At 39.1% G+C, this 23,845-nt stretch overlaps 1 protein-coding gene across 28 annotated transcripts in view; it reads left to right on the forward strand.

Annotated features, from left to right (window-relative positions):
- Positions 1 to 12,209, forward strand: part of svila (supervillin a) — a 119,154-nt gene extending 106,945 nt beyond the window's left edge. For 16 of the 28 annotated variants that reach the window (XM_088642856.1, XM_088642855.1, XM_088642857.1 and 13 more), the window contains 10 exons: positions 1,529 to 1,683; positions 2,046 to 2,151; positions 3,475 to 3,682; positions 3,930 to 4,063; positions 4,719 to 4,874; positions 5,291 to 5,455; positions 6,484 to 6,605; positions 7,745 to 7,900; positions 8,978 to 8,998; positions 9,853 to 12,209. In XM_088642856.1, coding sequence (XP_088498982.1) covers positions 1,529 to 1,683; positions 2,046 to 2,151; positions 3,475 to 3,682; positions 3,930 to 4,063; positions 4,719 to 4,874; positions 5,291 to 5,455; positions 6,484 to 6,605; positions 7,745 to 7,900; positions 8,978 to 8,998; positions 9,853 to 9,939 — 1,310 coding nt within the window. In that variant the 3' untranslated portion in view covers positions 9,940 to 12,209. The remainder of the gene's footprint in view (positions 1 to 1,528; positions 1,684 to 2,045; positions 2,152 to 3,474; positions 3,683 to 3,929; positions 4,064 to 4,718; positions 4,875 to 5,290; positions 5,456 to 6,483; positions 6,606 to 7,744; positions 7,901 to 8,977; positions 8,999 to 9,852) is intronic. The other 12 variants (XM_088642843.1, XM_088642845.1, XM_088642862.1 and 9 more) reach the window with 3 other exon arrangements.
- The last annotated feature ends 11,636 nt before the right edge of the window (positions 12,210 to 23,845 follow it).

A 23,845-nucleotide genomic window follows, 5' to 3' on the forward strand; every position in this document is an offset into this window, starting at 1 on the left:
GTCCAAACACTCCTCTTTCCAGCTCCTCAGGTTTCTGATCATGGCAGGGGGATTGATAGCATGTGAAGTACCTAAATCCTGGTGAATCTGTATTGCAGCTTTTCTTCAGTTTCAAGAGCTTTATTTTTTTTTATTTCACTTTCTGTGCAATTACTTAACTAGAACCTCTTTTGCATTTCTACTGTGAATATAATATCGACAAATAGCGTGAATGAAGTCATAGCTGTTTTCTTCTCAATACGTGAATAGTTTACAGTGAATTCAAGGATCGTAATTGGAGTTATCCAGTAATGGAACAGATCTTTTGTTTGAATCTTCTGGTAGTGCTTTCCTTGTTTAATAATTCAGAATGTATTACTAACGCTGTCATATTTTATAGCAAATGTATTTGTTTAAGTACCTTTAGTTTGGTGCTTCAGAGATGCCTAACATTGTCTCCTGGACAAAATATGTTCATTGTTTGTGAATTGTTCTGGCCTAACAGATTTATAAAGTAATGCTAAGGGAATGATTACTGTTTGAGTTCAGACTCACTAACTCCTTTTTTGTTTGGGAATACAAGGAGAAGATCAACCGAGTTGTTCATGTGAAGTAGTGAGGAAATCGGTGTTATTGACCATGTTCTTGCTTTCCAGAATGTGCCATGACCAAATTGTTAGAGCGTTTTTTTACAAATACCACATCCAGATTTGACATGAAGCAGGGGAAGGCTTTCTTTACTTTTTGTTCAACTAATATTTATCCAAAAAGTAAACTTTACTGGGTAATACATTCTGAACTTTGTTGTGAGAAGGTTGGTTTATAGTTCGTTTTGCTGCAAAAGGCACTAGTGGTGAAGAGTAACACTACAAATTGCAGTAAACACTACAAGTAAGTTATAAAACACTAACTTTGATAGATGGAGGCAGAAAGGGTTTGGTATAACAGCCGTGATCAGCCTGATATCTCTATTTATGGCATTTAAATGTGTGCAGTGCTGACTTCTGTGCAGTCGCCATGGGATGTTGAACCAACACTGATACAGACTGAGGGAGGCTGTCTTTTTCCCTTTCTGCCAGTAACTGAAGTAAAATTCTGTGCTGCTCAGTGAATGCTAGTAGAGTCAGGCAAAGAAAGTTCTACAAACAAAAACATGTCAAGAACAGCCCCATCCCAGTATGTTTATTCATGTTTTAGGTGCACGCTGTTTGGTGTTCTGTCACATCCAGACCACTTTAAGATCTAGCTATGGGCAAATGTCTTCCTGCAATTGAATTTCAGTCAGCAAATTGATTATCTTCTTTCTTATGGCTCAGATGGAGAGCAGAAAAGGAGTTAAAGAGCTAAATTAAACGCGTTATACCTTAATTTTCACCTTGGTATGGTATCTAATACAAGAAATTTTAAGCTAATGAGCATCATTTGTTACTGTGCATTTGGACAGTAGTATTGCATCGGTAGTGAGACGATGCCACTAATTGTGGATCGTCCAGTATCTGATGCTCCGTAAAGACCTGTGTAAAACTGCAAGGCGGGGCTGTTGTTGCAGTGGGGAAGAGGCAGAACCCAGAGCAGGTGCGAAGCGCCGCAGCAGGAAAAGAGAAGTGTGCCTACTTCTTCTGGCAGGGCCGCAACTCCACCGTGAGCGAGAAGGGCACGTCCGCACTGATGACCGTGGAGCTGGATGAGGAGAGGGGAGCTCAGGTAACGTCCCCTCTTAGCCTTGTAATAGTGGTTTCGAGACCCCCCCGTGCCTTTCGGTAAATGCCTAGGATCACTCTTAGTTTGTGCTTTTCTGGTATGAAATCCTTGTGTTCATTAAGCGTTCCTGCGATTATACAGTGTTGAAATATATTTTGTCATGCATAATAACTGACGCTAAAATATAGTGGTCATATCACAATTTACTGATGGACAGGACTAGAGAAAATCAGCCCATTGCACTTTTTGTTTTTTGTTTTTTTATTTTCTGTCCAATCTGTGCTGTTTCAAGTGTGTGTCATGTATTGAATGTCTTCCCTTCACTGAGTTTCCTCCCGTGTATCTGCCTCCTGCTCAACCCTCAGGTCCAGGTGCAGCAGGGCAAAGAGCCCCCTTGTTTCCTGCAGTGCTTCAGCGGTGGGATGATTGTGCATTCTGGGAAGAGGGAAGAGGAAGAAGAAAATACGCAAAGTAAGCATTGTTCGTGTTGAACTGACTTGTTTTTTTTACTTGGGGGTATTGTTTTACATCGATGAATTTGTGGAAATTCTCCGAACAGCGGGAAATGGGTGTGGAATACAAACAAAAACATTGTCAATAAAGTTATGTTTTCTGGCTTGACATTTCCTATCAGTGTCTTGATGGTTGTAATCTAATTATGGCTTTACTGCTGAATCTTGGTTTACTTAAAGTAAATAGTCTAAAATTGTCAGGTATGATTCCTAATGTGCTTTTGATCTCTTACTTAATTTTTACTTTCACATTACATGGTTTATCTTGGTTGAAAGAATTGAAATGCTTGCAAAACTGTATTCCTTATTTTTCTATTTTGGGCTATCCATTGGGATATCCATTACCTCCAAGTCAGAATCTATAGATCTGTGAATTTGTGGCTTTGTATAGCTTCTAGTGTGGTTTGCCTTCACTAAACCTGCCCCAAATGACGCAGTAGGTTTAAAAGCAAAGTTAATGTGAACATAATGTTTGAAGTTATAGTATAGTAATATAGCTCTTTACTGGCCATAGTACCAGTCTTGCAAGTCTCACAGGTCACCCATAAATCATCAGTTTTAAACACTTATGAGTTTGGAGCGATTTAGTCTGCTAATGTTTGGTGAGGAATGGCCAACAAGTGTCCATAAGAGCTGCATGGCATTGGTATTTTCATAACCTGCTTAGATGGTGAAAATGAAATTGTACTGTATTTAGATGCTCACGAGTTAAGTGACCTACTGTATAAACCATACTTCCGGCTCTCTATGGCCAGGGTAGGCCTGCTGGTCTGTACAGTACATGCGTATCTACTGTATGTGCATTTAAAAACAGAAGGTTTAGCCTTGTAAATGTTTTAATCACACGATGAACTTCAAATGTGAAGCTTCTGCATCCTTTGTTTAATTTTGCTCTCCTGCTGTGCATGAATTCTCCACACAATAGCTTCATGACTATAATTTTCCACGAGTTCCTCTCAGGAAATTAAGGGCTTCAGGATGCACAATAAGATTTCTGTTGGTTTGTTTAGATTATCTGCTGACTTTTATTTTAATGCCTTCCCGTACATTTTCCTAATACAGCCAAGTGATCCGTTTCAACCTGTCTAGTTATGTAATACCTTCAATGGCATTCTTTACTTTTGTAGTATTGCATGTCCTTTGTACTTTAGAAGGAAAATGCTAAATGTGTAGCTCCAGAGACTTCTGAGTAAAGGACAATGTGGCAGCCTGCAGTGTATATTACTGGTTGTGCTGGTGTGCAAGAAAGCACGGTTTTGACGGTGCCGTTGTATTCCGGCAGATGACTGGCGGTTGTACTGTGTACGAGGAGAGATCCCGGTGGAGGGTAATTTGCTGGAGGTGGCATGTCACTGTAGCAGCCTGCGTTCCCGGACATCCATGATCCTCCTCAACATAAACAGAGCCGTTATCTATCTTTGGCACGGATGCAAGGCTCAGCCCCACACCAAAGAAGTGGGGAGGACTGCAGCCAACAAGATAAAAGAACAGTGAGTTCTGCTGTTTGAGCAGAAGGAAATGTTTGAAAAATTGTTGTAGAACTGCCCTTTGTTTTGTCTTCTAACTTGCTAATGTCCTCATCTTCATTGCTGTTCTCATTGTGATCGAACTCAAAGAAATGCAACACTTGACAGATGCAGAACAATGCGACAAGATATTTAGTATTAGTTTTATGTACAAACATTTTAATAGCTAATATAAAACAATATAGGCTCATCCTGTGACCTGTGTTTGCAGATGTCCGTTAGAAGCTGGGTTGCACAGTAGCAGTAAAGTGACCATACACGAGTGTGACGAGGGGTCAGAGCCTGTTGGTTTCTGGGAAGCACTTGGAAGACGAGATCGCAAAGCATACGACTGCATGTTGCAAGGTATCACTGATCTTAAAAGCTGAACTGAAGTGGTGATTTTAGCTCAGTCGCCTGTCTGCCTCCCATTTGCAGTAGCTCAAACAGGCCTCTGCTCAGTAGTTTGGGCCAGATGGTGCTTGATGTGGTTTCTCTTGTGTGAAGAAGTTGATGGCACATTGAAATTTCCCAAACGACACCTCTGTTTCTCTCTGGTTTTGGACGGAATTAAAGTCAGCCAAGGTTATTCTTCAGGTGTCACATGCATTCTCCCTCCATTTTCTCTCTTAGCTCTGCAGTAAGCAGGCTGCCTGAAGTATGAAAAGAAACGGTTGAGAAACATGGCTTAAATGTGCCCCTGTAAGGCCATCTTGGCCTTGCTCATTCTGATACAAAGATGGGGGATGGCAGGGATTTCACATTTCTAAAGCTGCCGAGCATTGAATTAAAAACTGGTGGTTACAACTTTAAAAAAGGTGGATGGTTGGACTGGTGAATGCTAACTTCGGCAGCATAGCTGAATGCTCATTAATACTTTTATGATTAATACCCCAGGCAAACTTCTTAATGTTTTGATCAATCTTCAACGTACAGTATATAGTCTTTGGTTGTTTTTTGTTTGTTTACTGGTGCATGGTACAATACGATCAAAATGGTTTGTGATGCGACTTTTTTTCAGATCCGGGTAAATTCAACTTTACACCACGACTGTTCCAGTTGAGCAGCTCCTCGGGGGAGTTTGTTGCTACTGAGTTTTTTTACCCTGCCAGAGAGCCAGAGCTGGTGAACTCTCTGCCCTTCCTGCAGGAGGACCTCTACACTGCCCCACAACCAGGTACTGCGCCTCTCTAGCTCCTCACGGGGTAAAGTGGGATCTGGAAAGCCTGTCACAGCAGGGGTATATAGAAATTCTCTTCAGAGGCTGTTGAATTTTTGTTGTAGTGGTACAGAGCTACTATACTTCTCATCAGGTGCACTGTGGTGAGACTTGTTCCTGGAGACTCTTCTTCTTGCTGTATTTGGACTTACAACATCGATCTTCGGGGTTGGTTTCTTTATTCAAAAACTGGCAGGATGAGATCCTTGACTAATGAAAACCAAATGAGCTAGATGGCCTGAGAGACTCTCTTGTTTGTAAGATCAAATTGTATTTTGACTGACTCCTCTTAGTGGAGGGCTGTACTGAGTGGAGAGTAACTTTGCTGGAGCTTGCTCATTCTGCTCCTGCCCTTTGTTCCATTTGTGCTCCAGCCCTGTTCCTGGTTGACAATCATCACGAAGTGTACCTGTGGCAGGGCTGGTGGCCCCAGGACAGCGAGAACACCGGCTCGGCCCGGATCCGCTGGGATGCCGACAGGAAGTGTGCTATGGAGACTGTGCTGCAGTACTGCAGAGGTACTGTGCAAGAGGGGCAAAGTTAGAGATGTCTTACTTCAGGCACTGCCGGACAACCCATATCTGTGGCACAATCTGTGCTTCTCCAAGCGAAATGAATTACAAGAAAATTAATATGTTCTAAGTAGAAGAAATTAAATTGGAATCGCAGGTAATGTGATGAATGCATTGAGTAACTGTATATTCGTTTTTATCATAGTTGTTAAATAAGTTTAAAATGTGAAGTGCTAAACTAGAAACACCAGAAAGAATCATTATATGCTGATGGAATTTTCTTGTGCAATGTGGCGTTTGGACCCTGGTTTTTCTGTGGGAGTAAGGCTGGCATGTCATCTCGCAGCCCGTATTAGTCAGGGATTCGAATGAAAGGACAAACTACGATAACAGATGGGCCTGTTGAGTGCCTCTGCCCAGTGTAAGCTGAAACGAGATCAGCCACCGTGCACTATGTGGGGCTGTTGTGCAGGAATCGTATTGATTAATAAGGCAGCCAAAACCAAAGCATTCTGAAACACTCCATATGGAAGGTATGGGGCATTGAGTTTGGAGGCTCTTAAACTATGCCACCAGCTTAATCAAGAGCCATCAGAAATATGTGGACTTTAATCTTCACTGGTGTTGCCACAGTTTTCCTCAGTATACAGTAGTTAATTTCTTCCAGTGAATACTTTTTTTTTTAGAAGCATTGCATTTTTTCCTTTTAAAACACTTTAGTATTCTTTTTAACAAAGCTATAGGAATGGGGTGGTTAGGTACTTAAGGGAATCTACTGTATGTCTTACCATTATTATTTCAGCATAAGCCCTGTCCATGACTGCTCCTGACTTGATCCCATCCCTTTGGAATTTATGGCATTGATATTCATGCCATCCTGAGCAAAATGGTAAAACCTTTTTGTGCTCGGTCCTTTGGGTAAGATGAAATCCAGTAGGTTAGTTCGCCCCATCATCTCTCAGAAATTGTTTAGGCTGACATATCTTCTGAATAAATTATTAATATAAGGTGTTTAGGAAGTGATGTGGAAACTTTTTGGTTTTTACCTCTTTTAGAAAAGAAAGAGAAGAAGCCCCCCAAATCGTACCTGATCCACGCAGGGCTGGAGCCCCTCACCTTCACGAACATGTTCCCCAGCTGGGAGCACCGGGAGGACATCGCCGAGATCACCGAGAGGGTAAGCACAGTTTCCACTTCCCTGGCCCAGAGCACGGGCAGATATAAGCCATGTTCTATTACTATTAGCATTAGTATTGTGCCCCTGTACACACCATGTACAGTATTTATTATTGCCCATGCTACCTTACTGAATTTGAGAAATCTTAGAATTTAGAAAGATTTAGAGATACAGTAGGGTCTCAACATCTACAGATTTATTAAAAAATGTACCCATTTGAGATTCAGTCTAGCTGAAGGTGTCTTGTATGGAAGAAAAGAAGAGTGGGATAAAACAGGTGAAGTTCAGGATCTAGAAGACTTAAGATTGTGGGAGGACCTCTAGCCAGTGAGCGATCCTCTGCCTGTCCCTTGCCCAATTACCCACTACCCAGCGTCTGCATCTCAATGTGGTCTCGTTTTTGTGTTGTGAGGAACTCTCTCGGTTCCGTGTCTGGAGCAGGGGAATGACGGGTTCACTGCTCCTATCATTACAATGGGATATCTTAACCATCGAGGCAGAGAGTACATGCTGGACACAGAGGGGGGAATTCGTGTTTGTTTCAGCTGAATACAATAAGTTTGTGATTACTATTCTTTTAGTAGGTTAGTGTTATACAGTATATGTTAAAGTAAGGCCACTTCAGTACTTCCTTTATCATATAAGGGAGGGTTGCTTATGTCGTTTAACCATACATACTATAAAGTGTAGAAATTGAGATCCCTGTAGTATAGGGTGAACTTGGTTGGCTATTCGGGATGGTTCTCTTCACTGGACCCTTGCAAATGTCGAGACCCCGCTGTGATTATCTAAGTATGATCAAAGGAGATTAATAAAATAAGTAAAAATTTCCTTTTACATTTAAACAAAGGCTATTAGCAATCTTTATTCAAGATTGTATTCGGTAAGAAGCATAAGTGAGAATAGGAACACGTAATAGGTTTATTCCATTTTGAAAAGAGAAGAAAGAAAACGCAACGTTTTGGCTGTGGAGCCTTCTTCGGGTGTAAGCTGAGGGAAATAAAAGTGATAATATACGTACATAATTACCATGTGACTTTGTGTGGTATGTTGTAATTCATTTAGGCATTTTGATAGACTGGTTCTGCACAATGTTGTGAGCCCATGAATCACATGATGAGCCCTTTCCGACTTCACAGGAGGCAGAGGTGTCCAATCAGATCATCCTGGTGGAGGATGTGCTGGCGCGCCTCTGTCAGACCACGTACCCCCTGGCTGAGCTGCAGGCCAGACCCCTCCCCGAGGGAGTGGACCCCCTCAAGCTGGAGATCTACCTGTCCGACGAAGACTTTGAGGTGAGGGGCCGTCCTCTCCTCCTGCTCTGCCACGCAGCTGGCCGGTGGCAAGGGACTTGCCTGCCCGGTTTCAGGAGGAGTTTATTTTTCTTGTCCTGCTTCCGTTTTGTCCAAATGTTTTCATCCGCCGATTTAATAATGATTTAAAGTCAAGGAAACAAATGGGGCGATTTTATTTTTCATTTTTTCCCCTCCGTTTAAATTAACAAGATATTTTAAAAATCAAAATCTTTGTTTTCTGCCGATTTTAAAAGAAGTAAAAAAACAGGTTAACGAATAGAAGGGTGCTCAGGACTGATGCCAGAAAGTCAGTTTGCTGGATTTGATATGACTCCAAAGATTGCTTAAATCTTTGAGATATTGCAGTGAGGTGGGAGTTGTAAGAGTTTATTTTAAAATCTTGAGCGCATCAAAGTATGTAATATGTTAAGAAATCTGTAGTTGTTCCACCATAATTAACACTTCCTTTATATGTGCCTCTTTGTCTTAATGAATAAGTACAGTATACAGTACCATACTGATAAGCTGCAACAATGCTTTGTGAAACGGTATCAATCATTTCAGTTTAATGGAGAATTTGAGACTTCAGTCTAAATTGTATTCCAAAATGAATCAAACTATCAAAGGAAGATTGATCCCATATCCCATACAAATTAATGGGCTAGCGGACGAAGTGTACTTTTGCTTACTGACAGCTTCTGCAGAAGCACGTTTAAGCATTTAAGCTTTGATGCGCTGATGTAGCACGGATTTGTAGTAAACCGAGTAGATATTCAGTTCTTCCTAATCAGGGGGGGAGTTCTTGCTGTTCATAAGGTGACCATCAGAAAAGGTGTATTGTGTGGTGGAAATGCCCTGAATTTAGCACAATTTGGAGACGTGGTGATTTGGAATGCACAGTAATCTGTTCTGGAATTACTCTTGAGCTTTTCTTTATTCCTGGGTAGTCTTGATACACTAGAGGTTACATAAGGGTAAGAATTACCGAAGCTGTCAGGCTAGGCAGGGAAGACCTAACCTGTCAGAATGTTGTTTTAAAAAAATGAAACCAAGGTTAACTGTTCACTTCACTTCTAGGGTGTAGGGGCTTCTGGGAAGGTGAGTGCCATGCACGTGCACACTGGTGGCTCACAGCGTCTTCACTTTTTTCAGAAATGACAGGGCTCCTCAGCTTTCTCTCACACTGGCCAGAACAATGTCCTGTGCTTGTGTATCTCAGCCACTTTGCCACTTTTCTCAAGCAAAGAAATGAAGTGTCTAAATGTGCACGGGTCTATGACTCACTACTTTTACACAAAACTTTGAATTTTGAACTTTTTTGACTGTATATTGCTTTTTGAAATAGTGTATTATGTTCACACACCTTTTTACAATTTCAAAGGTTCTTTCATAAACTCAGCTGATGCTCTATTTGACATTTCCAGCACAAGCATGGTACCCTTTGTCTTCTCACTTGTAATGTCTCCCAACAAATACTGTTGGTCTTGAATCCGTTTAGTGACCAGGAAGTTCAAGGGATTAAGCCTTCCTCACGTGGCAGCTACTGTAAATATTGAGCCATCTCGCTAAACAGCAAATTTCCTTACATATTGGGCTCTACATTTGACTACAACATGCAAGTCTTCTGTATTTTTAGCAGGATTTGGAATGTTAGAAAGTTGGACGGAAATTTGTTGTTTTGAGCTGATACTTTCTAAGCACTTTTACAGTCTGATTCACCTTTTAAATCAGAAGTATTCCACCACTTGCTATATCAAAAGAACCCTGTAGAAATAACACCATAGTACGTACTGTACATAGTGCGCATGTGAGGAATGTTTAATAAAATTGATTTCTAAATCTGTGGAGGCTAGGGGTTGCAAGGTTGGGGAAAAATTTTATCATCCACAAATAAGCTGTTCTTCACCATGTGCTGGCTTCATCTTAATACATGTAATAAAATGTTTTTTCAGACTGCGTTAGAATTGACAAGAGAGGAGTTTGATGCACTGCCAGGCTGGAAGCAGGTGAACTTGAAGAAAGCCAAAGGCCTGTTTTAGGCAGAATGCAGATCTGATGAGTGATTGTACTGGACCTGCCACTGAGATCACTTTATTCACCCTTCGGACCAGCGGGCGCGAGGAGTCTCTCCCCACGTCCCTTGGAGATCTAGGAAGAAATGAAATGATCAAGGATTCTGGTGTACTTGCCTGTTGTAGCGTTTTTGTTTTCCCAATATTATGTTTAGGAGAACCCTCAATATTATTTCTTGAGTGGATTTGTCAGGTTCAGATCAGGCAATGCTTTTGTATGCATAGTCCTTACATGCACTTAAAATAAGCAGCTGTCCCTATGACGGATGCAAGATATCACTTGGACACATACTGCCTATGAATTTTGATATGGTTCTCTTCATAAGGTGTTACTTTGTGTGTGTTTGTGCATTATACAGAATCTATATTTATATAAACACCTTATAGAAAAAAATACAATGTATTCACTTTGAAGGGTTTGTGTCATATGTTGATTAGGAAAAAATGCTTGTATTAAAATGGAAATACATGCCACATTCTTTTTTTTATGCATTCTGAAATATTTGCTGTTATCAACAGGTAACACATTGTGTCCTCTGTAATCTTTCAGGTGCTAAGCTCAAAGAAAATGTATTTTTAAAGGCATGGAATTCAGAGAAAAGAAATACATTCTTTCTATATAATTCAAACAATGTATAGTGCCTTGCTTTTGTGTACAGTTTATATACAGAAAGATACTAGTCTGCATTTTGAAGACTTTCTTTTGTGATAAAGAAAATTAGAAAAATAAACACTGAGAAATGAAAATAAAAAGCTTCTTTTTGGTTATTGAAATGCTAGAATGTATTGACTTGTGCAAAATATATAATTTATTAAAATATTAGTCTCTGTGTTCAAATAAATGGAAAGATAATGGCAGAAAGATTACAGTGATCGCTGGTATCTTTCCTGTATGTGCAAATATTTTTGTCGACCTGCCTTCTTCGAAAGGCAAGAGAAGGAAGGACATAATTTAGTCTGTCACATATGTAACAGCATTACTGTCTTATTATTGCTCTTTTTTATTCTTAATCACCAGGTTAAGGGGAGGCCTTACCATGACCACAATGTCTATAGCACCATTAGGAAAAATATTTGTGTTGAAGTGAATACCCAGCTACAGCCAGTATTACAGCAAGTAATCATTCTGAACACTTTTAGAGGGTAAAAATACCATTCTTTACATAACATTATGCTGTATCTTAAGGTCATTATTAAAGGATACAATTACTTAACTTGATAGCATAACCAGAGGAGGATGCTGTTTAATGGAGTGTTTATAATAGTTGGGCGCCTTTATGTGGGGGAAAATACTTTAACAGCAGTTTATCTTAGCTACAATGACCAGTAATTTAAATGATGAGCCATTGAGAAGAATTGTGGAAAATGTAATTCAAATTAAATTTGTTGATAGGGTAGTTTAAAATAATCACAACCTGGTGCAGTCAAACCAATATTATTAACCAATCTACTTTATTGAGTTTGTTTTTTCTGAATAAAAATAAAGACTCCTAAAGATGGTGATATTGCCAATGTCTGGTATTATAAATTATTTCTCAAGTGGTTTCAGTTAGCAATCTTGATAAGACAAATGTGGATATTACATTGGAGTCTGAGTCTGCATAGGCAGACTTGATGTAATATACAGTACTTTGTTTCACCGGTATAAAACCTACATTTTGTAACAGCTGGATCATGGGAGCCTTATTGGTTCACATACTTTCAAAGGTTCACATTGTAAACATAAACCTAAAGCTTTAACTTTCAAATTTTTCTATTAGATTGTCATTTGAAAATAATCCAACCTTTGATTTACCCAGAATTTATCTTTTTTTTTTTAAGATGGTTTCTTATTGAAATCATTTTAAAATTCTGATCGTCTTAATTTTGTGTTCTGCTGTTCTAACCTCCTGGTGCTTGTCATGTATGCTTTTCTCCAGCAGGGGACGCTGCAAGCCTTGTAATCACTGTGCTGTTTTCTGCAAGTGTGAGCATTTCACTTTTGTTTTTGCCCAGTGCATTGGCAGCAGCTGCATCATTCCTTTATCTTACTGTTTGTGTAAGACTTGGTTTGAAAGAAAACTTGTGCATCTACTGTAAATTTTCTTAAGGAAATGACCCTTCAAAATGTATCAACATTGTTGCATATGTATATGTTCTTCTCTGTTCACACTCTGGTTACACTCTTCTCCAAAGAGTATCAATGTGTATAATTGTAGGGTTTTTTCCCATTAAATAACATTAATTTCAATCACAAAGTGCAACTTGGTTTCTGACCTGCCATGAACTGTATTTGAGGCACATTCACCTAAATTTCCTACTGCCTTTTTGTTTTGAATACCTGAATTACATCCCTTTGTTTCAATCAGTTTTTAAGCTTAATATTTTTTGTATGACCTACTTTTCTGTCCAGATTTTTTTTTCCTCACTCTTTTGAACTCTTTCCATCATTGTCTGAAACTTTGTAGCTCACACAGCACTAAAATGTTGGTACTGTAGGTACCTATGACATACAGTAATTGACTTGTACGGACATGGTATGGAAGACAAGGGACTGGCCTGAGAGACCTTATAATCAAAATGTTATGCAAACAAACCTTACACAATTTCTTCATCTGTGACTTATAGTAACACTTCCTGTTGTGTTGGTAAGAACATTTTGTCTAGTTTCAGAAACGGCCTTTTTCTGACGTGTAAAGATGGAAATTCCTGAAGATGGATAATGTAAGGACATCTGGGGCATAAAGAATGTCAAATGAATCAGATGCTTCATTTTGTAACAGTCTTTTTCCAAGTTGAAGATGCAAAAATGCTAAATGTTAAATTTAATTGTTCCTGTATAGCTTTAATGTAGCATATTTGGGGCACTTCTAATAAATCTATAAACCTCACTTCAAGCAAATGGTTTCTCTTAATTACTGTATAGGCTTCATAAGTATGAAGTCAAATGCGAAACATTATTCTGATGATTGGTTCCTTAAAGGTTTATATTAGGACACAGCCAGCTGTTGAAGTGTGACCCCTCCAGGAAACTACAGCGATGACAACCAAAAGAAGAGCACCTTTTTAGACGACTAGGAGTTGCAATTTATCACTTCAAGTGTACTGGTAAATTGGGCAAAGGTACTGTATCTGTCTGAAGATATTTTACAGCTTATCTCCATGTAACTGCTTTTAAATGAATCATCCCATCATTGAATGTTACGACACTTCCCCAGTCTCAAAATCAAGGTGAAGTACAGGAGCTGAATCCCAAGTGAACCGTGACGCAGCACGACTGATGGCCACTCGAGTGTTTCAGCACAGCTTTCCCTTCTGGTTTGTGTCCTGCCCAAGGCTCCCTACAGCTCAACTGGGATGGCAAAATCACCTCTGTGGGTATAATGGATCTATAGACACTGTCTCTTGACCCAAATATTCTTTTCAAGTTGGAACATAGGCTTTGAGTAAATGTCAAATACTCTATAGTGTATGTGAGAGAGCAAGTGCTCAGGCTAGATACAGTTGAATGGAACAGAAGCTTTCAAGGACTGGGTTTCTACAGGCTGCTCAAGTACAGTGGACACAGACAATGGGGTGGAGGTCAGGCGGTGTATGTTCCTGAAATAAAACGTTGATTTTGATGCAATTTATTTTGATTAAATCCTTTGTCGAGCCACATCGAATCATATTTTTCAACTTTAAGCATAGATACTGCTTTTCTTTTACAGAATAAATAGAATAAATTGTTACCCTTTTTTCAGGTTAAAGGTAGTAAATTTCAAAGGCAGACTGAAACTGACAGATGTACTATTTTATTTTAATATTACGATATTGTTTTTTCAGTCTTTCCAGTAGAATTTAATGCTAGATGCAATTTATCCAGGTCTGATAAGACCCGCCAAAATGCTAAAATATAATTATAAAGGTCTCTTGTCATTACTAGTCTCATTGTGTTGTGTATTCTTTGAGTCTCAGAGGCTCAACCAAGCAATGGAATATTATGTATTTATTTATATGGCCTTTAAAGGTCAAATATGTCTAAAGTACAGCCCATTATTCAAAACATGTAAAAGCTGCAAATGTCCCCTTGTTTGAAGCTGAACTAAAGGTGCAGCACACATTAAAATAAAGTTCAGACCTGATATTTTAAAACTTGAGCATTCCTGTCAAAATGTATATTCAGGCAATCTATATGTTTATTACTTTGATTTGTTTCAGACACTTTCTCAGGGTACATGCCAGACTACAGTACATGTACAAAATTTATATGCCAGGCCTGCATTTAATTTTTTTCGTAATGATATGGAATTTCCCTGTATCTTTTCAGATAAACTGTCTGGGCATGTCTGACTGGATTTTTCCATTAAAGTAAGCCATGGGAACACAGACAAACGTATCTAGCAATGGATACGACTGCGTTTAAAGCCTTTTTAAACTGGGAAACTGGATAATGTTCAGCACAGTAATAACGGAGAACAGACCACTGAAATAATAAGATACTAAAACCATTGCAGGGGTTCCAGTAGCTTCAATAAACACCTGTGTGTTCAGATTAAAAACCTGACCTAAACAATTAAGATATGTTTGTCAGTTGTTGTTTTTTTTCAGAAGCTCTCTGAAGGCTCCTCCTAAGGATCAGAGATGCCATTACAAAAACCCTCCAATGTGTAGTGGTCCTACAGCATGTGCACAAGGTTTAAAGGTTTGTGGAAGTCTGGACCAAGCTACTCGGCCATGTTATTGAGACCAGTACCCTGGCTTCTTTCTAGAAGTAGCTGGACATAATACTTAGATCAAACAGCACCTAATAATGAGCTAGATGGGCTGAACGGCTTCTTCTCATTTAAAATCTTTATCTTCAGGCTTGTGACTGGGACATGAAGAGGTTGACATGGGAGCTATAGTACCGTGCTGTACCTAATTGAACACCTGCGGTATGTGTAGAAGTGCCTCTGATACTAGCCCAGCTGATATAAGGCCGGTAATTAAGCTACTGTATCACCATGGTGTCATACCTGCCCAGTAACTCCTGATCATGAAAGAAGAACATCTTACAGTACTGCAGTAATGACACAGTCTTCTGGTGTCCCACACGACAAACTTTTAGAAGGCACTTCCTGTTCCACACATGCACTGGGCTGGTGAGCAAGAATATGAGGCTACTATTCTGTACAGGATTTTGAACACAACCCTACTCTGCACATAGGGCATGAGGCTTTCTAATGTCCTTGAATTCTCAAGTGCAGGCAGTAGACATTCAAATAAATGCATTTATATGGATTAAGTACTTATTAATGAATAAAAACAGATCAGTGCTCAGTGTTCAGACTGGGACAATGTAATTAGCAGAGTATCATAGATATCTATACTAGAACCACTTCTCTTCATGATTTCTGTTTAGACTTCCTGGCAGACCTTGTAAACTAGTCAAGGTTGCAGACGATTACAAAGTAGGAAGGTTAGAAAATACTATAGCAGCTGCAATGGAAAGAATAACAAGAATTCAAGACTTGACAAAAACGTGGCAGATATTTGGTAGACAAGTGCAGAGTGTTAGAAGATTTGCACTTCTGTACACAAAGGGTGGGTTGATGGGGTCTGAAACAAGCTGACCAACCATACTGGTGAAGCCCATGCCATTGCTTATTCTTTTATTCATACAGCGCCCCTAAGAGCAAACCTCTCAGAAATGCTTTGCAATATATAAAAAGCACATTCTGCAATAGAAAAATGTTGATAAAGCCAAAATCAAACCAAATACAGAGGATTAAAAACAGGAAAAAAGCTGTTGTTTTTTTTACTGTGTCATTGTACTCTTTCAGGCAAGAAATCTCTGGACTATAGGAAATCCTGAAAGTTTCTGAATTCGCCATTTTCAAAATAAAAAAAAAGATGTATTGATTTTGGGGAGATGTATGGATCTGAAGTTCTTACAGTAACACATTGTAATTTAATTCAGAATGCTCTTTTTACAGCCACTGCTTGCTCCTGTAAAGAATGCTTGTCTGCAAAAAACTTGGTGTCCAAGGCTCAGAAGAAAATCACAGGACAGTATTTCTTTTAGCCTTTTAGTTGGAGTCAGCACATTTTTTCTTTTTTCTTATCCTGACAGCAACATCAAGAAAACTTTCCACATAAAGTTTTTTTTTTCTTGTAGGAACTACAAATAAAAGCATGAAGTGCATTACATGAAATCATTTAAGGTTCTTTTCAGCCTGTCAAGAACACAAGGAATTGCCCTGCAAATGTGATGTGCTCCAAAGGTTTAAGCCTGAGCTGGCTTAGATGCGTCGCTAGTTATTCAGCATGGGTTTGGCTGACACAGCACAGGCCTGTGTCAATGACAGTAACGCCACATGTTTTTTATTAAATACTAAAGGGAAGGGATCTTTACAAAACTTTGTAAAGCCCGTCAAATCAACATCGTAACATTCAATATTTGAATTCTTTGAAAATAGGAGCTCTTGACTTGCATTTGTATACAGTAAGTAAGGCAGAATATGCAATGTGCAATTAAAGTTTAATTTTTACAGTCAGTGCAGCCAAAATAGAATAGCAGCTGGGATCGTTGTTATACGATATGCGGAGGGAAGTTTTGCTTTTGTTTCAAATCAAATGATTTTTTCCATGGAAAGTGGGGCAAAAAATCAAATGAATAAATGAAAAAAAAAAAACGAAAACACCAAAATGTTACCATGTGTTGTTCCGAGCAGTAAATTTGGAATTTGCTTCACCATTCGGGAACACAAACGGTCGGACCCGATTGAGACTTCACAAGAGATAATGCAAGAGCCTGAGGAACCGAACCAATGTGTACACATGGAATTAGCTGGGAATGGCACGATGGTGCAGTGGTCAGCTCACACTGCTCACAGAACTGTTGGGGTTCTGGGTTCAGTTCCAGGTCTGGGGTACTGTCTGCGTGGAGTTTGCATGTTCTCCCCGCGTTCGTGTGGGTTTCCTCCCACAGTCCAAAGACATACTGTACACCCCTACTTCCGCAGGTTAATTGGCTTCTGGGAAAACTGTCCTGGCAAAAAAATGGTTGTCCATAATTGCGGATGATGTTTGATTAACAGACAAGATATTATACCCCCTCTACTGAGCATATACTTTTTTTTTACTGGTATAACACCTTAACAAGAGGACAGAACAAATAAAAGAATAACCATCTAAATACAGTACATGCCATACTAAATGCAATCTCTTTCCATCTTTAGAGCAAGAGTTCACATGATAGCATATCAAATTAAAGATTTTTTTCCCCAAAAAGTGTCTATTGTGGGACAATATTCAGGAAGCTGCTAGAAATTATAATCTGCCATCATAAATAAGATACAGATCCTTTACTTGTCTTATAAAGTGTTATATCTCTATTATTATTATTTTATGCATCAACATCATTTTTTATAATTACATACTGTATTAAGCTATGAATTGAATTCCAATAGAATTATTTAGATAGATACTTTATTGATCCCGTGAGGGAAATTGCAGTGCAACAGCAGCTTAACACACACAACACAGCCACAGTGTAACGAATTATATAATAATAGTACAATACATAGAATACAATACAAGAGTTACTCACAGTCCGGACACACAAGAACAAACTAGAACAGAACAGTACACAGAAAATCGTATCACACATATGAATATAAATATAGATGTAACTATAGATATAAATATAAATGTATTGCACAGGTCCCTGGCATATATTGCACAAAAAATGGTTGTAAACGGGAAAAAAAAAAGAAAAAGAAAGAAAACAGATGTAGCAGTACAGTAGATGTGTAGATGCGTTTAGTCCAGAAACACGTCACTGTCGATGTTGCCTCTGCCAAGACGCAAGGTGGATGCGTTGTACAGTCTTATGGCAGAAGGCAAGGCATTTATTGGTTGTGTCCTAAAAAGAAGTTGGCAGAGATATCCAAAAATGATAATGGAATTACTACTCATATAGCCTGTATATTTTTTGTAAATAGGCTACAGCAAGTTTTGATATTCATCTCAACTTACAGTAAGTCCTACAACATTTACCGATGTACAGTAATCATTCTTGTGAGGCAAGACTCTTCTGTAATTGAGGCTTACATAGAATGTAGCCTAAAGAACTGGCTTTTTTGATGACCATTTACCTGTTCGTCTGCTGCTAGTTGTGACCCAGTTATGAAGCGATGTACTCTCTTTAGCTGCCTCCCTAAATTCTTTCTCTTTTTTTCTTCCCTTTTTCTGAAGGCATGCTCTCCTGTTTCTGTGACTGAACCATATATATACAACAAAGAATAGGCATGTTAGCTGTTTATATCAAATACAAAAAGACTGGCTTGTTTACTCAGTTAACTAAATTTTCTTAAGGAAATCTCAAATCTAGATAGTTACTGTAAGTAGCCATGCAGACAGTAATGTGGCGAGTTTGTCGGTTTGCGATCAGAATAGGTGAATGAAAATAGTGTCTTAAACACAAAGTGCTCAATATGACACCCTTGGTTTGTTACTTTTGTACAGTTCTTCTGAAATCAGTGTCTCTTCTCGCCGTTCAAAATTGTTTAACACGGCCTCCACAGGTGTAGTAGCCTACTGCTGCTTTTTTTGGTCCACTTTTTACAACGAACAGGAGGCGGGCACTTGTGCTCGACTGAGATCAATTAGATCTAACTTTTTTTTTTCCTAATGGGCGATCCGTACTAAATACAAAAGCAGAATCGTCAAAAAAAAAATTGGTTGGAGTTTTTTTCTACAAGTAAAAAGGGCACTTGAGCCAATGAGGGCAAAGGGACCGGGGCTTGAGCCACTGTAGCCACCCTGCTCTGCACGTCCCTGCTGTACAGAGCCAATACTTTCAGTTTTGCATTCACCATCACAGGGAAATAACAGATTCTCCAACTTTGTTATGATGTGACAGCTGTCTGCTACAAGAACTGTAAGTTCATCTTACAACACAATAGACTATTCTAATATGTATTGATTCTTGGAACCTAGATTTAAAAACTGATTTTCCTAAAACCACTCCTTAGAGTTGACAGGATTTATATTCTTTTAGTCACTTTCATGGTTTCATGTCAGAAGCATTTGACCCTTGTGCTAGTCTGACGGATAGGCCTGTGGAGCAGATACAGACACTTTGTTCCTCTAGAGAAGTAGCTTATCGTAATGAATAATTCAACTGGTAGGTGGGAAACATATTGTACGTTTAAAAGCCTTTGCAGATCACCAAGTCTAGTTAACTGAAACGGAGCTCTTTTTGTAGCAGGCTGTGCTCTGTAGGTTACTCAATATACTGTAAGTGCTTTTAAGCCAAGCATATGTTAGGAGTACATTCTTGTTCAGAAGCCAAAAAACATCTTAGCATCACTCTCAAGCTGATTTGTAAAAGCCTAACAATTTCTTTAAGAATTTCTGCCTGAGTGCAGGCATGTAAATAAATTATATGAGAGAAAAAAAGATGAACGGAACAAAGAAAAATCAAACTGTTGTATCACTACCTGATGGGAACCTCCAGGTGAATAGATCAGCACTCTCTCTAGACCAAAGTGAAACATTCCTCATCTGGGTCAAAAAGGTATGTCTATGCTTTGACAGATGTTGGTCTTGAGGGGGGTGGTGTGGTGCAGTGGCTCTGTGGCTAAGGACCTGCGTCAATGGCTCGAAGGTTCCCGTGGCCAGCAGAGGAATTCTACTCTAGTGGACCCCTGAGCAAGGTCCTTGACCCCAACTGCTCCAGGGGTGCCGTATAAATGGCTGACCCCGTGCTCTGACCCTAGCCTCTCTCCCTGTGTGTGTGTCATATAGAGCAAGTTGGGGTATGAGAAAAAACAGATTGGTCAATAAAGTGATCTTATCTTTAACACAATGCACATGTGTCAGGAGCAAAACTGGGATTAACATTAAAATGTGCCTTGGAAAATGAAGTCCATTGTATACAGTGAGCAGATACTCAACTGTCTGAATCTACAGGTAAATAGAATTTCAAAAAGGTATTGCATATGCTTTTATCCATTGCTATTAGATAGCTGTTTCCAGTTGAGCTTTGTGTTAATAGTGTTAAATGTATAAGCTGTTATCTCTGGAAACAGATACTGTATGGTTAAGGTTAAAACAATATTTTTCCATAACATTCATTTTTGGGTGGGATCCAGCCTAACTTTTCCCCCAGAAGAGCCAAGAAATATTATACAGAATGGCATGCTAAAAATGATTTTAAAAAATTCAATTTATGAATGATTGTGAGTCTTTCATAATATGAATTGTGATTTTTTTTTAAATTGCTGCTGCCTTTAGAAATTACACTGATGAAACTTTTCCTGTTCCTAGAGTCAGAAAGCCACTTCAAAACATTCGGGCATAACTGATTTATGTGAAATAAATTCCCCTAAAGAGACATTTTTGCAGCTCTTTAGTTACTAAGTTGTATTTATTAACCTTAATTTATTTTCTATTCTATAGGAATGAGCAAAATCCCAGTGGAGTTATGCTTGGATGGAGCATGCATCTGTGTTCTTGCCAGAACATGTTTACACATACCTGTACACATATGTTATTCTGTCCAGTCTGCCTACCACAGACCTGGTGTAGCACTGTGTAGGGTTGCTAGAACCTAATCTACAGAGTGAGGTATCTCATGAAACCTAAACAACATAGTGTTTTCCTGTGGCAAGAGGCCTAGCATAGTGGAGTTCACTGCTATCTATGGAGTGGCACGTATCATGCTCTGACCATGATAGACCATGACACATACTGTACTGTATGTGTTAGCTGATGTATAGCCAGGATTCAATCACGGTGACTTATAGGTATTCTGGCTTCACAGGCACACCTTGCCTATGATCCAGACAATAAGGGAAGTCCACTGCAATGAAAGGCTGGGTCTCTTTCCAGGGGAGAATTCAGCACAGACAAGGTTTCAAGGGGCTTACAGCCCCTCATCTTGAACAGGCTCATGCAAACTCAGCCCTGTTACACAGCCAGTGTATTTGTCTGTGTTCTCAATTATAGGAAATTGTAGAGAATGCCCTGTAGGACATCAAAGTAGGTCTTTATCCCCAAGGCAAATGAACGATACTGGCTTCTGTATGTTTCTGCTTACAGATAATTCAGCACAGAGAAGGGGAAAGGGTGCTTCAATCTCAAATTAGTTCATAGCTTCCAATGAAGTAAGGAAGCTAACAGTCACTTTGTATTCCATTGTCAAGTAAATATTTCATTTCAGTGAAATGAAATATTCAACTGAAATGGGAATTTAGAATGAATGTCTGCTTTTTTATAGTTTAAGTTACCCAACATGAACATGCTCCATGCTTTCATGGGATGTCAGTCCAATCCCCAAGATGACCAAGCAATTAAGTCCTCATGGCATCGTAAGAGATAAGAGAAACTACAGTATGATTCGTAACAAAATCACATGTACAAGGTGAGATTTTAACAGTTTAGATAGATACTGATGAATAAATTCATTGTTCTACTAATCTACTGTATATGTGGTTTAAGTATAGTATGTGGTTTAAAGAGTGTCACATTTGACAGAGGTCTGCTAAAATTATATTCCAAGTTTGTGGATTGCTTGATGAGGGGAGCTGCCCTGAATTTTCCAAAATGTTCCTTTATGTAAATATTATACAGAATTAATGATTCTGTAAATAATTTGAAGAGCTCCCGATTTCTCCTGTCCTGTCCTCTCCTGTGTTCTTCTGCTTTAACAAGTACAGTACAGTACTTGCTCCTTCTCTTCACTCTCCTGTTCCTTCCCTGTTGTGATGGAACCACCAGCCAAGGAACATCAGGACTCTGCACCCTGTCTGATGGTATAAGCATTTGCCTTTCTACTGGTCCTAAACCGCTCAACAAAAAAAGTGAAGTGGAGCTGAGCCCTATTGTCCTGACAAAATGCATTCTCAGCAAATATAACAAAATAATATAGGGCTGTGAAGATTAAAGATCTCTCCAAGCCCATTGTCTCTCATTTCACCTCTGATGGCCATGACCACTCTAATCTCTCCGTCTGTGTTCTCAAAGACGGTTTTCCAAACTCATACATCAGAAAGACTACTGAAACCCAAATTATCCTGCAGCTAGGATCACACCTTCCCCCTTCTCTTAACGACAGACTACTTTTCTTCTAAATTCTCTCTATTCCTTGCAGGTTTCATTTCACACCTCTCTACACCTATCCTGACTTCACACCTCCTGATTGGCCTCTCTTTCTGTCCCCTGCTCCCGCCTCTCATTCCTCCTCTCTCCCAGCTTTTGTTCTCCCGCGACATTACCTTTGCTTACTGCCCTGTCTTTCTCACACCTGAAGAAGGCTCCACGGCCGAAATGTTGTGTTTTCTTTCTTCTTTTTTCAGCATGGAATAAACCTATTACTTGTTCCATAACAAAATAATGTTAAATATCTTTCCTTATTTGTCCAAATTCCCGAGAGGTTAAATACATTGCACTTGTTTACCAAACATATGCATTCTGGGTGGTCTGTTTAAATTAATTATATAATGTAAATATGCAACCTGTCATTTTGGAAATGAAACACGATTGCTCTTCCTGGAAGGGCCTTTAATGCATCATAGGTCATGGCTTTGACAAGACGAGCAAACATTAAAAAATGGCCAAAAAAGCGTTATTACTCTGTGAAGTACTGTAGTATAGACTGATATTGTGTTGTTGGTTGTGTTGTTTTCTTCTTTGAGCTCATATATTTTTCTATATGGCTGTATAATCCAATTCATTACATCTGCCCTAGAGGTCTCAAGGTCACATCCTTTTGCATTTTACTTTATACTCTTTTACTTTTATTTAAACATACAATATATTTGCTTCATTAGTCACAGACAGTTAAGGCACATTTGGAAACAGATCAGAGACAGATGTCCTGCTCAGGATTCAAGATTATAGACTTTTTGTTTTTTCTTTGTCTCTCTTCAGATAAGAAATTCTGAGATGCAATAGAGGCCAAGCCATCAAATTAATGCTAACACCTCCATAACATACAGTAGTGCCAACAGAAAGTCTTCATGCTAGAGCTCGAGGGAAAATTCTTGAAAGTCTTGAATCCTTTTGTCAGCCTTCTTTTGGAGATACGGAACAGTTCTGTTTTGAAGTCAGACCAGAAGGCAATAAAAATGCATGTGAGACTGTTTTCTTATTTTTAGCACAACATCTCGACCTTCAGTGACTTTTCACACGATTGTGCACAGTGGTCTCATCTGTTGATGTGAAGCTCATAAGGGACTGGAGCTGAGCTGGAACAGCACTCGGTCTTCTTTCAGAGATCCAGACAGAATACAGTTGCATCTGGTTTTTTGTGAGAAGTGAGTTTCCCATCATAACAGACACAGGCTGTAGTCCAAACTACCCACAAAAAAGTTTAAAATCATAAGGGAAGACTCAATCAAACTCAGCCCCAGCTGCCATCCAAAAGCATATTCACAGCACAAGTCAAGAGCGTTTTTACACCTCAATAAATAACGATGAAATGCATTTGATTTTCAAGAACATATTCAGATTCTGTTTTAATTATTGGTTTATTAAGCCACCTATAACCTGTCAGATTAATATCCATAAAACCCATCAGGTTTTAGAAGCAGGATAAAAGTCCTGTAAATTAATGATACGCATCATGTAATGACATTGCTCAAGTCATGAAATGTATAGAATAAATTATTTGTATGACATTTTTATACTGTATATTTGGAATCTCCAGATGTTTTTGCAGTTCCCAACTCAATTTGGAATAGCCAGTTGATGAGCTAAATTAGCCAACTGGCTTTCAGCTACAAACGATGACATTGCACACAGGGGAGAGTGAGGGAGTGTAGGCATACGTCTCTAACTCACTTATATTTTAACTCACTCATCTACCTCACATTTGTCATGTCACCACAATCCACTACAGGAGTCCCTCACCAACGGCTCTACG

Source organism: Lepisosteus platostomus, chromosome 8 (assembly GCF_059453375.1).
Source record: "Lepisosteus platostomus isolate fLepPlt1 chromosome 8, fLepPlt1.hap1, whole genome shotgun sequence".
Classification (NCBI taxonomy): domain Eukaryota; kingdom Metazoa; phylum Chordata; class Actinopteri; order Semionotiformes; family Lepisosteidae; genus Lepisosteus; species Lepisosteus platostomus.